The sequence below is a fragment of the Aphelocoma coerulescens genome, chromosome 1, assembly GCF_041296385.1.
Source record: "Aphelocoma coerulescens isolate FSJ_1873_10779 chromosome 1, UR_Acoe_1.0, whole genome shotgun sequence".
Classification (NCBI taxonomy): Eukaryota; Metazoa; Chordata; class Aves; order Passeriformes; family Corvidae; genus Aphelocoma; species Aphelocoma coerulescens.
In genome coordinates this window covers 31,865,337-31,877,383 of record NC_091013.1, presented here as the reverse complement: position 1 = coordinate 31,877,383, position 12,047 = coordinate 31,865,337, and the positions used below count along the sequence as shown (strand labels likewise).

Here is a 12,047-nt window from a genome sequence, read left to right as displayed (position 1 = left end):
AATGCCACAAACAAAACCACATTGCCCCTCCCCTAAAAAAAGCAAACTGCTAATCCTTTTGAAAATATTCAAAGTAACACTACAAAGCAGTATTGCAGGAGAGTCTGGTGCACGAGTCCCGTGAGGAGCAGCTGAGGGAGCTGGGGGTGTTTAGCCTGGAGAAAAGGAGGCTCAAACTCTCTCCAAATGTCTGAAAGGTGATTGGAGCCAGGTGAGGGTCAGTCTCTTCTACCACGTCTCAGTGGAAAAAACAAGAGGAAATGGCCTTGAGTTGCATCAGAGGAGGTTCAGATTAAATACTAGAAATACTCTTTTCACTGAAAGAGCAGTCAGGCATTGGAATAATGCCCAGAGAGGTGATGGAGTCACCATATATGGAAATTTCCAAGAGGCAACTGTATGTGGCACTCAGGAATATGGCTGAAGGGATGCTGGGTTGATGGTTGGATGAGATGACCTTGAAGGTCTCTTCTAACCTTGATGATTCTGTGAAGCAGTTACATACAAGAAACAATGAGCCTTATATTTTAAAAATATAAAGCAAATTTATATATGTATACTAGTGAGGTTGGGGTGAGTTTTGGTTTTTAGTGATTCTTTTTTTTCCACAGTATAAAATACATGCTTGTCTTTTCCTGCAGCTTTTTTCTTTTAAAATAAAGATCAGCATTTAAAATCCATTTATACTGAAGCAAACCTGAAGCTCTTTTTAAACATATCCATTCTAAATTCCTATTGCAGAAAAGCTGACAAGTGTAAACATAGTCTAATTGAAACAGCCAAAGGTTATGCACTTCCAAGGGCTTTCTCAAAGTAATTAGTGCATATGTTCTTTGAAAACAACATCAGATTTGTGTCAGTCATACCTATAGAGAAACTTAGTCAAAAAAGAAATGATTGTGATGATGACGGACACCAGTACACTCAACTGCTGCAATGGAATGTCTTTCTCAGATGTGCTTTAACTGGTTCATAAAGAAACTCTTAAATATAACTGTCAGTTTTAAGAGTTAAATCTGTGCTTGGAACAGCAGTGTACATACCAAAACAGCGAAGTGGATTTCAGTAATTATGTAACAACCTGAGGAAACAGAAATTCGTATTTCTTATCTTTACAATGTAGGCTGTTCTGAGCATTTAGAGAACACTCCATCCCTTTATTTAAAAAAAAAACCAAACAAACCAACAAACCAAAACCAAACCATACCTTCAACACTGTTCTGCAATTTGTTTTTAAGAGGAATATCCTTCAATCTATGTTCCTTCCCAAGGATCTTCTACTGAAAGAAATGTATGTATTTTCTTATTGCAAAGGATGAGACCCTACATTACTATTCAGGGACTTCAGTGTTTTGGCTGGAGAACTTCTGCTTGGAAAAAACCTAGAAAGCTTTAGTACAAGAGCTGTTACTAAAGCAAGCATTAGAATGCTTCAATTTACACATCCCTGTTCTCCAGGTATGATTCAGAACAAGCACCATCTATTTCACTGTTCAATATTCTGCAGGAATCTGCCAGCCAGGTCTTGCATAAAATAGGCACAAATGTACTTTCTGCTCAGTGAAGTGAGTTCAGTTCTCACTTAAAGTTATTAAGAGATCCTTGCCAGTGTTACCCCTGACAATATTCTCAGATCTCAAAAATTAAATATTTAAAGACTTAATGAAAGCTAATTACTGAACTGCAGAAAACTCAAATTCAGTTCAGCAAAACATTTGGTGTGGAAAAATAAACTACAGGAACAAGTCAGTGCTCTGTCACAGTGTAACAGATGTGCCATTTATTCAGTCAGAGCTGTGGTCAGTATTTCCATTAAAAAACTTCTTCATCAAGAATTTATTATGGGAGTTACTAAGCAGTTACACCTCAAACTGACTTGGCAGACAAGATTTCCTTTAAATTCAAAGAGTTTTTCTATTACTTAGAAAAAAAAAAAGAAAAAAAATCTTGTTGCATCTTTTCACAGACACAAGATCACTATGAAAAGTGTATTTTCTACTATTAATTCCCACCATCAGATGCGTTTCCCCACCAGGTTAGTCTTCCTAATGCTCAGTCCATTTTCCCTTTTCTGTGTTACAACCTGCCACTCACAGGTTTTTTTTTGACTGCCTCAGGAAACATCCTTGAAATATCAGGAAACTCTACTGCTCTACTAGACCTCCACTTGCCAAATTCTGCAGCTGCTGCTCAATTTGCAGAAAACAAAAACAAGTCCCCAACAATTTGAAATTACAACATCAGTAAATCTAACCAGTCACTGACTTCAGAAAGGCAAAATACTATATTTTTGAGGGCCCTGTGGCAATAGAAGCTAAAATTAATAATAAACTTTGATATGGCTTACAATGATAGCTGAATAGGTAGCATCATTCTAACTTGTGGACTTCCCTTGAGGAAGCAACAGAATGCAAGATGTTGCCTTACTTCTAAAACTAATATGCATTTCTTCAATAAATAAAAATAACAAAACAAAACAAACAAGGAAAAACCGAGAACAACAAAAAACTAAACAACCACGCAAAAAACCAAACCAAACAAAAAATCCCCAAACAACATAGTAAAAAAATCCCACAAAACCAAAAAACACACAACCACAAAACCCTCCAAAACAACAACAAAGAAAAAAAAAACAAAAATACCCCCAAAAGCCAACATTCCCCCCCAAAAAACAAAACAAACCCCCACAAACAAAAAAACCCAAACCAAACAAGACCCTGAAAACCCCCACTTCTTCCCCCCAAAAAACACAAACATATAATCCGTTACTGCTAAGACTATTAACACAGCAGGTAGACGTAACTACCTTAGGCCTGCTCACAATTTTCCAGGGCACAACAATGAACATTATTTTCCCACCTTTTACACAGATAATTAGTACTTTCTCATTCCCCTAGTTCCCTTCAGCATTAAGGCAACAGGTATCAAAAAATGTATTTTTTAAACTATTGGCACAGAGTAAGTATTTTGCCTTTAATCTAAAGAAATATGGCAGTTACGTTCCTCAACACATACACCTTGGGACGCTAACCAGGAAAGTCTTAAAGCATAGCAATCAACTGAGAGAGTAATCTGACATCTGTAACAACAGCCTTAAGTTTCATAGGTCAGACTAGTTTGGAACAACATAGTAATAAGGGAACTACTGATCCTCACTGTTGTGCTAAGCCAAGGTGAAGACTTAGCCTTTAATTATGTACCAAGGTACATGAGTTGTCTAATTGGATTCAGTTCAGGACAGCAAAACGGACTCCTTCACAAGAAAAACATCCAGTCAAATTAACTCAAAGAAACTTTCTTCTACCAGGCTATAGGTACTGGCCAAAAAAGAACACATAAGGTATGTGAAGTAAGGAGAAAAGGAATCCACTAGCATAACAACACTGAAATAGACATTAAATAAACCATGTATTTTATACATCTTGGATTACTATGTTGGCAAGACAGTAGCCAGCAAAGCAGCAAATGAGTCTCATTAAAACTAAAGGATGACTACTCTCTACAGTGCTAACTCTATTATCCTTAATTAATCTGACCAGTAGTTAAAAAGAAGTCACCTTTAGTCCTCCAACAGATCTCAGATTTTTGTATTTTGAAAGCACGCACCCCCCTTTCTTTTTTGTTGCATTTTAGTATCTTTTAAATAGGTCAACTTGGAATCTTAGCACAGTGACTTTTTTCAAGCCCTAAAGCTACATCTTAAAATTATTACCCTTCAGAGTTCCCAGCTTTCAGGTCTGGAGACATCCTTACATGCTCCAGCAAGATTTCCAATATGGACAACCAAGGGACCAAGGCCAGAGGGCACAACATACTGTACCACATACCATGCTGTACAATTGCTCTGTAATTAGAAGCAGACTAACCAAATACAAATAGAATCAAATTGGCTTATTTTAAGTTCTCTGTGTCAGAGAAGCACTGGTTTTCCACTGCATTTTTCAAAAAGGCTCCAGATTAAATGAAAAAAAAAAATTAAAAAGCAAGACAAAATTTACCATAGTAAGAATTAGAGGAAGTAATGATCACAGTTTCAGCTGAACTCCAAAGGTCCTACACCATTTCACTTTAGGTTATAATGACAGCCCCAAATTCTGTCTCCAAGCATTCCTGGCACAAGCAACTTCATATATGAGACCAACAGCAAGTATTTACTAACCTTTCTACATTGACTGGCTTGTCAAATTTAAAGAGAATATAATCTCCAGCAACTGGCGTGACAGCCCAGAAAAAATCTTCCCCTACGTAGGTTTTTTCTAGCGTATGCCCCTGGTAGACTTTTAAAGATGTCGAAACCTCTGCAGGTGGATTCACGTGGATTTTATGCAGTAATGGTTTCAGGAAGTCTTTATCCTAATTGAAAGACAGACAAACATGATGCTGGTCAGAAAACTTTGTTTATTATGTTCTTTTCCTAAGTGGTTACACTTAAAACAAACACTGGCATAAAATGGAAAATGAATGCATTACTCATTTTAGGTGCACCACATCTTGTACTGATTAGTAAGATGGACATGCCATTAAAGTAAAAAAAATAATAAAAAATATCCCCTAGCAAAAATCCACACAAATAAGCTTGACTAGCACTTCTACTTAATAGTAACCAGTCTGTATCAGACTTAATTCCAGCTGGAGAAAGGTACATCATGCTTGAAAATTCAAGACAACAAGAAAAGGCAGGCCTGTTTTCTTCATTGCCACAATGTTTTTCATTTAATCAGCCTGCTCTGTAAAGGAAGGGAAATATTGTCTACTAACTGTGAGTTTCTGGATCTTCCCTGCTAGAGAAGAGTGGAGGCCAACATGCTGGAAAAGAGAAGGCCTGAAGCGTATCCGTAGGTTAGATTTCTGTCGATCACAATGTTTCTGAAATAGTGGGGGGAAGAGGTAAGGGTGGGATACAAAACAAAACCAAAACAACACATTAGTATAAACCAACACAAGGTAAGAACCTAGGCCTATTTATCCAGTTTTTCTTGTTTTCATTCCAGAAATCTACCAAGATTGCTGTACAAATATGATACTGTTCAGGGTTCTGGCACAGAATCCATTTATTCAGTCTTTCAGCAATGGTGTTACTTGAGAAATGAAGGACCAAAATCTGAACTTTATTCCCCATTTGGAACCTTCTCCAAGACTGCTATCCAAGCAGTGGCATTTTGCAGACCTCACTGGCGATTACATGTATAAGTTTATTTTAGGACTGTTACACACAGAATCTAACTAGACTTTTGCTTTTCATCCTTACTGCACCCATCTCCAAAATCTTAAACAATAACAGTTATGATGCACCTGAGAATTGTCTCTCTAAAGTTCTTTTTAAGATAAAAATCTTGGCAGGAAGAAAGACTCTTCCAGAACATGCAGTAACCATAATGTACACTTATGCTGGCTTTCAGCTCACAAAAATCAACCCATCCATCATCGTGAAAACATTTTAGAAGCTTTATAATAAAAACAAACTTACAGCATCTTTCTCAGGGTTACACACTTTCACCCAGAGAATATGGTCCAGAAGCCAATCAATAGGTTTCTCCTTATAAAACATAAATATGAACTCTACAATAAGAGTGATATCTGGAGACTGGAACATTTTACCTGTGGGTGACATTAAGAATAACTGGAGTTACTTTAGATTAGAGATAACATTGTCTTTTGAAATCAGTGAGATAGCAAATGATACCTTTGTGCCAAGACAAGAAATGTTAGCAATCAACAACTTGAAATTTCAATGTTATTAGAAGTTCCATACCTCTCAATTAAATAAAACAACTACTCGAACAGAACTTGTTGTCATATATCTTGATGCTATCAAAATATTCAGTGTATATTCAATGTACCACAACACAGTCTCCTTAAGAATAGAAATTATCAGTTTGAAAAAATAGAGAAAGAAGAGTTATGGATTGGCATCTATTATTCCCCATGTCATGTGTAAGCTCAAGCACCTGAGATGAGGAGATGTTGCAAGTGTTATCTGCCCAGTCATACAATTTCAGCTTCTGCAAGTACAAAAAGCAGGGATGGAACACCTACCACTAACTTCAGATTCTTTTGGGCAGGAAATCAAAGGGAAAGAAGGAAGCTACCAGAACATATACAGAGACAATGCAACTCAAAAGGAGACATCCCACAGTGACCAGAGTTTTTTTCTGCAGTGCACAGGCCATCAGCAGGACTTCTGTGTGGCACTGTGCAAAAGGATTCTTGGGAATCCTGCAGACTGTGAGGCTTAAAGGAGGCCTTTGCAGAAGAAGGAAACTGACTGTTGATGAAGAGAGTCTATTTAATATCAACATGAGCAATCACCTACATGGTTGTGGAATACACTTCTCTACAAGTTGAGGTCTCTGAAGAGAAAGGTGGCCAATACACCAGGCTATTGTGTCAAATTGAATGCAGCACTTGAAAAAGGTGCCTTGTATGAAGACACAGTTACCAGGAGCAACAGAGCTGGGAGTGGGGCAGTCCAGGGCTGAAGATAGACTGACAAGTGCTTGTACCAGGGACTGCACTGAAGCACTGAAACAGGCTGCTGAGGGGAATGCTTAAGGCACCATCCCTGGAGGTATTTAAAAGATGTGTAGATGTGGCCACTTGGGGACATGGTTTAGCAGTAGATTTGGCAGCGCTGAGTTAGTGGTTTGACTTGATAATCTTTGAGGTCTTTTCCAACCAAACTGATTCTATGACCACATGCCAGCTAAAATCCCAAAGGCAGTTGCAGATTTCAAGGCAGAGTCAGAAAACACCAGGTTTGCAGATGAAGTCTGAAGTCTTTGCTGGGTTACAAGGTAGAAGGCAAGGAAGAAAGACATTATGTAACAATGGATCTCTGAGGAAGACACGGGCTGAAGTGATGATTCAGTTCTGCAGACGTTGCTGAGATGTGAGCAGCGCTGGACTAAACAGGGATGGGTTCTTTGGGCATGTGTGCATCAACGGATCCAAGTCCAACAGAAGCTCTTCTGCAATGCAAGTCTTCAGTCTTTCCACATTTTGGAATCCTGTACAACACACTAAGACACAGCATTCAAGCATGGGAAATGTTTTGGGGTTTTTTTCCCACTTGTGAAGAGGCCTTCATAGGCTTTCTAAATAACAAGTTCCACAAGTGGTAGATGTTCTAGTCTTTTCTCCTACTCTTAGGAAAACCAGCTGGAGTAGACATTAAGAGGAGATCACTCAAAGAACCTTGCCCTTTTCAGAAAGCAGGTCTGATGCAATCTCTTTTCTTTATGACTTGTGTGAAATTGGATAAGAACAAAGCCAGTGAAAGAATACTCAATGGGAATTCTGAGATGAGTTTGGAGGTGTCTGAGTGAGACTACATCATTATGCCATGCAACAAATATGGAAGAAGCATCTCACTAAAGTACCAATTCTTTCACCCATTAGAATGATGCTAATACTCATTATAGTAGACCATTTACACACTGGGGTGGAAAAGTAAATGTGGTAAAACATTAACTGATTTGACATTACTATATCAAAGTTGTTCCTTACAGAAACTTTTCATCCAGCTCTTTATAAAGCAAAAATATCATCATCACTTTTAAGTGGCTGTTGCAATGAGGTCCTCAAATGGGTATCTTCCACATGAAAATACTCAGTAACTAAAATTTGAAACTCCCACTACTAAAGGGACAACTCCTACTAAGCTAGGGATAATTTCAAAGCTTTATTCTTAAAAAAACATAAGAAAGATGTTATTATTTTTATTAGTACATTGTTAGTATTTACACCCTATATTGCCACATTGTTTAACATTACTTGTGGAAGTAAATATTTAAAAATGGGTAGGAAACAATCATATGATTAGTTAAATGTTGTGTAAAATAGTCATGCAGAATAACAGCTTTCAGCTTGTCACACTTGGAAGTAAACAGACCCCAATTTTCCTGATGATTCATCTCTGCCTACTGCTTTCAGTGGCATAGGGCAGGAGAAGAGAAAAATATGGTAAACCCTAATAAAAGACCAGCTAAAAATGGGACTAATCAGATGTTTCTGGGATTTTTATGGGACTGAAACCATCATTCATAGGTGACACCTGCTGAGGCAGTCTGTCAGTCACATCTGTTTCCATAGGAAGTGCACTTTTCCATGTGGTGTCAGAGAGAGGCACAATACGGTGAAAGTCAGAAGACAGAAATATTCCCACAATATTTCTCTAATCTCAGTGCAAGCAGACTGAAGAGACAGTTTATCCTCTTCCAGGATCCATACACAGCCACGATGCTCTAGAATCCTTTTCCTTTTCTACCCAAGACAGAGCAGAAGAATCCCACTGACATTTCTTCCTTTGACTAGCTCATCTTCTGAAGAACACAAGGATTATCATCTTTACTTGTTCCCACTCACAGACCATGTCACTTAGAACTTGGCATGAAGATACAGGATCCTACAATTAAGTAAGCTGAGAACAAGACTGAAGGTAAGAGTAAGAATTTACTCTTATCCCTAATTTAAGTTATCCTAATTTCATCTAAAATAGGATATCAACAAATTATTTACTTCCACATGGCAGACTTGTCTAGGCCCAGAGGCAGTTTCCTCTAGGCCGGCACTCTGCTGTCCACCATGCAGTCAACCACCCCAGGCTTGGGAAATTGTCTAATTTCCATGGTGATGTCACAGGGCACACCAAAGGAAAACAAACAAGCAAACAAAACCCAATCAAAACCCAAGTCATGCTGATACATCCAACTGCAGCTAGTCAGCATAAGTGAGGTAAGCCGGCCGTACCTGCACTGGCATCTTTGGACCCAATTGGCCTCTCTGCATTACACTGCCCAGCACCATGGAAGTGTTCAACAGTGGAGACAAAATCTTCTCACATTAATTCTAATGAACACTGGAGCAAAGATGAACAGGAAACACCCTGATCCCAAGACAAGCCCTTGTGTTCCTTCAGTAACCAAGGACAGACACCCACACAATCACTTTCTGAAATGCTGTCACCACCTTCCACACACAGCCTGGCACAGTTTGGCCCCAGCCCCTTGTTCCTCTGTATAGCATTGCCTCACTCATCTGTCATTTCTGTCTCAGGACACCACCAGCATAGCAGTTCTGCTGTGGATCCATGTCCCCCTTTTTTTTCCATCAGAACAGTCTTCCTAGAGCAACTCCAAACCAGAGCTCAGCAGTGAAGTCTCTGGTAAAACAGGTCTTCTAAGCTCTGGATCCCTGACTGTCCACACCTCACCCTTGTAATGGACACCAGCCCAGTACAACTCCTGCTGCACTGATTCAACACCCAGCCCCTCTGAATCCAAATCAGTCAAGTCCTTGCCTAGTCTCTCCTAAGCAAGAGCAGCAGCAGCAGCCTGGTTTCCCTAGGGCACAGCCACAGCCCAAGAAGAAGTGGCAGCATTTGCCAAGGTCCTTCTGTCCTGCAGCTCCCATGCAGCAGCATATGAGGAAAGTGCTGTGAGCCACAGAACTACTGAGATGCTGCCTAAATCCAGCCTACAGATTGCCTACTGGCCATCCCCAATATACACTCAAAAATGGTCAAGCCAAAGAGACCTAAGCAAAAAGCTGCACTCAACACACACTGCCTCAAACTGAAAACTCTGAAAGAACTGAAGCAATGGCTCATCTTGCACCATGTTCATGCACTTGGTACAGTACATGGGAACACACATAAAACAGACATCATTTGCTGACAAAACTTCGGAGCTTTCAGATTCTGGGTGCATATAACCTTCCATTGTGAAGAAACTTCAAAATCTCCAAGAATTAAGTCAAGAAGCAACGCAAAATCTTGCTCCATAAAACCCCAGAGATACAAAATGTAGACTTTCTCCATATTATTGATCTATAGTGATAAAATTGACAGTCAGCACTGAAAAAAAAACCCCACCTGTGGAACACTTTCTGCTATTTATTGTGCCCTCCAAGACTTCTATTCATTTTTCAGTCCTTTTAAAAACCATCCCTAGTGAATCATTCTGGCCCTCACAGTATTTTGCTGGCAAATACAGGGCGCACACACAAAATGAAACACTTTGTTTTCTAGTTCTTTGAACTGCAAATATCTAAATCATTCATTTTAATTCTTCCACATGAGCATCACTAATACTGAGTCTACACCAACAATAATTTTACACCTGCAAGCACATATTCTAGCTATAGTTGATGTTTTCAATGCTTTCCCTGTTAATGATATGCAAATTACTGGCATTAAAACCAGAACCTCTTTGAAGTTATTTAAAGCTCAATGTTTGACTTGATCTACTCTTTCCCAAACTTCAACTATGTGCACAGCTTGAGCAAAACTGCAATCAGAACAAGCCTTAAAACATCAGGGCACAGTAAGACTCAGAGGAACTGTGTAAGACAACCAAAAGGCCATTTCAGACCACTCCATTAAATGTTTGTGACAGCTGGCATTATAACTACAGTGCAAGGATTGCAGTTCCTCTGGAAAACACTTCAGCTCACAGGCAGTTAGAAGACAAATCATTATTCCTCATGAAAAGCTAGTAGGACTTTCCTACATTATGTCACAGGGCTCACAGTGCAAACCAGAATCCAGAAGAGCGAAAGATACATCTCCTTCCAGAGAGCTTCTTAAGGAAATAGCATACACCTCACCCATTATTTATTAGATACTTGACAGCACTTAAGACTACGCTTTCAGTATTAAAAAAAACCCAAAGGAACAACGTCTGTTCTGTGGCAGAGGTGACAGAATTCTATAATCCTGCTGTCAGCCTAAATAGCTACATTTGCCACTTCCTCATGTAGCACTTGCATAAATTAAATTTTCAGTTCAGAAATACATTACAACAAAAAAATCCCACATTTCTACCTCACAAATGCTCAAGCTAATCAAGGTTTCCTGTGGTGATGTGATACCTTTATTGTATTTTTATATAAGTTTTTTGTACCCCAATGCTTCATCCCTACCTTCCCCACTCCTGTCTGTTGCAATGACCGCCACTGACCACTGCCCAGGCTAGCTCCTGAGGTGACAGGAGTGGGGAGCAGCTGGAGGCTCGTGGCTCTAAAGCTGCTCCTCAGGAGTTCAGCTCTGCCCAGGGGAGCTGAAGCTCCAGGCACAGTGGCTGTCAGCAGTCCGGAGGGAGAGGATAAAAAGTAGCAAGGAGCCTTGCCACAGGGAATAACGCAAGTTTATTGGAGGCAACTCACAGGGGACAAGCCTCGAGCAGCTCCAGGGAACCTCTTATAAAGGGAGGTGTTACAATGGGGATGGCTTAACTGGGGACCAATAGAAATCTCTAAGGGTAGGATATGGACGAGGATAGACATTTCCCTGGGCCAATAGCCTCAAGGGGAGGAGGGAAAGGGATCACATACCCCAATGGGGCATCGAGGTTTAGGGGATTTCCAAAGGGGGAGGGGTAGGGCCTCGGGGGATTGATGGGGACCATATAAGGGTAAACTGGGAGGTTTCAGGTGATGGACACTGAACCTTCGGGAACAACAGGAGGGGTTTGGGTGATTGATAGAGCTAGAACAAGGGGAGGAGAACAACCATGTAGGGAGCACCGGGGGAGCGGCTTGGATCTGGGGCAAACAAACTGGGAATAGGAGTGGGGAAGGTAGGGATTGTACCATTGGGGTACAGAAAACTTATATAAAAACACAATAAAGGTATCGCATCACCACAGTTTCCAATAGCTAACAGTGAATCAGCCACATCTCTCTTTTTATTAATAATTTAATATTTAGAGATTATTTCTAAATCAGTAGCATCTAGACAACAGTTGCCCAGGGAAGCTGTGGATGTTCCACCCCTGGAAGTGTTCAAAGCCAGGATGGATGGAGCTCTGAGCAACCTGGTCTTGTGGAAGGTATCCCTACCCTTGGCAGGGGAGTTGGAACTGGATGATCTTTAAGGTCCTTTCCAAACCAGGCCATTCTATGATTCTGTGAATTGAGTGCTCTAGATTCTCTCTTGGACATCTACACATAAAACTCACCCTCAGTTACAAACTCCTGTTGCTCTTCCCAAAGCTGTCTGCAAATTACCACACTATCAGTCTGCATCAAGATCCATAAAGGGATAGCAG

General features: G+C 40.0%; 1 protein-coding gene across 2 annotated transcripts in view; it reads right to left on the bottom strand.

Moving 5' to 3' along the window:
• MGAT4A (alpha-1,3-mannosyl-glycoprotein 4-beta-N-acetylglucosaminyltransferase A) overlaps positions 1-12,047 on the bottom strand; it is a 74,639-nt gene that overhangs the window by 15,235 nt on the left and 47,357 nt on the right. For both annotated transcript variants that reach the window (XM_069006053.1, XM_069006058.1), the window contains exons 10-12: positions 5,468-5,598; positions 4,759-4,866; positions 4,160-4,353 (exon numbers count right to left, since the gene is read on the bottom strand). In XM_069006053.1, coding sequence (XP_068862154.1) covers positions 4,160-4,353; positions 4,759-4,866; positions 5,468-5,598 — 433 coding nt within the window. The remainder of the gene's footprint in view (positions 1-4,159; positions 4,354-4,758; positions 4,867-5,467; positions 5,599-12,047) is intronic.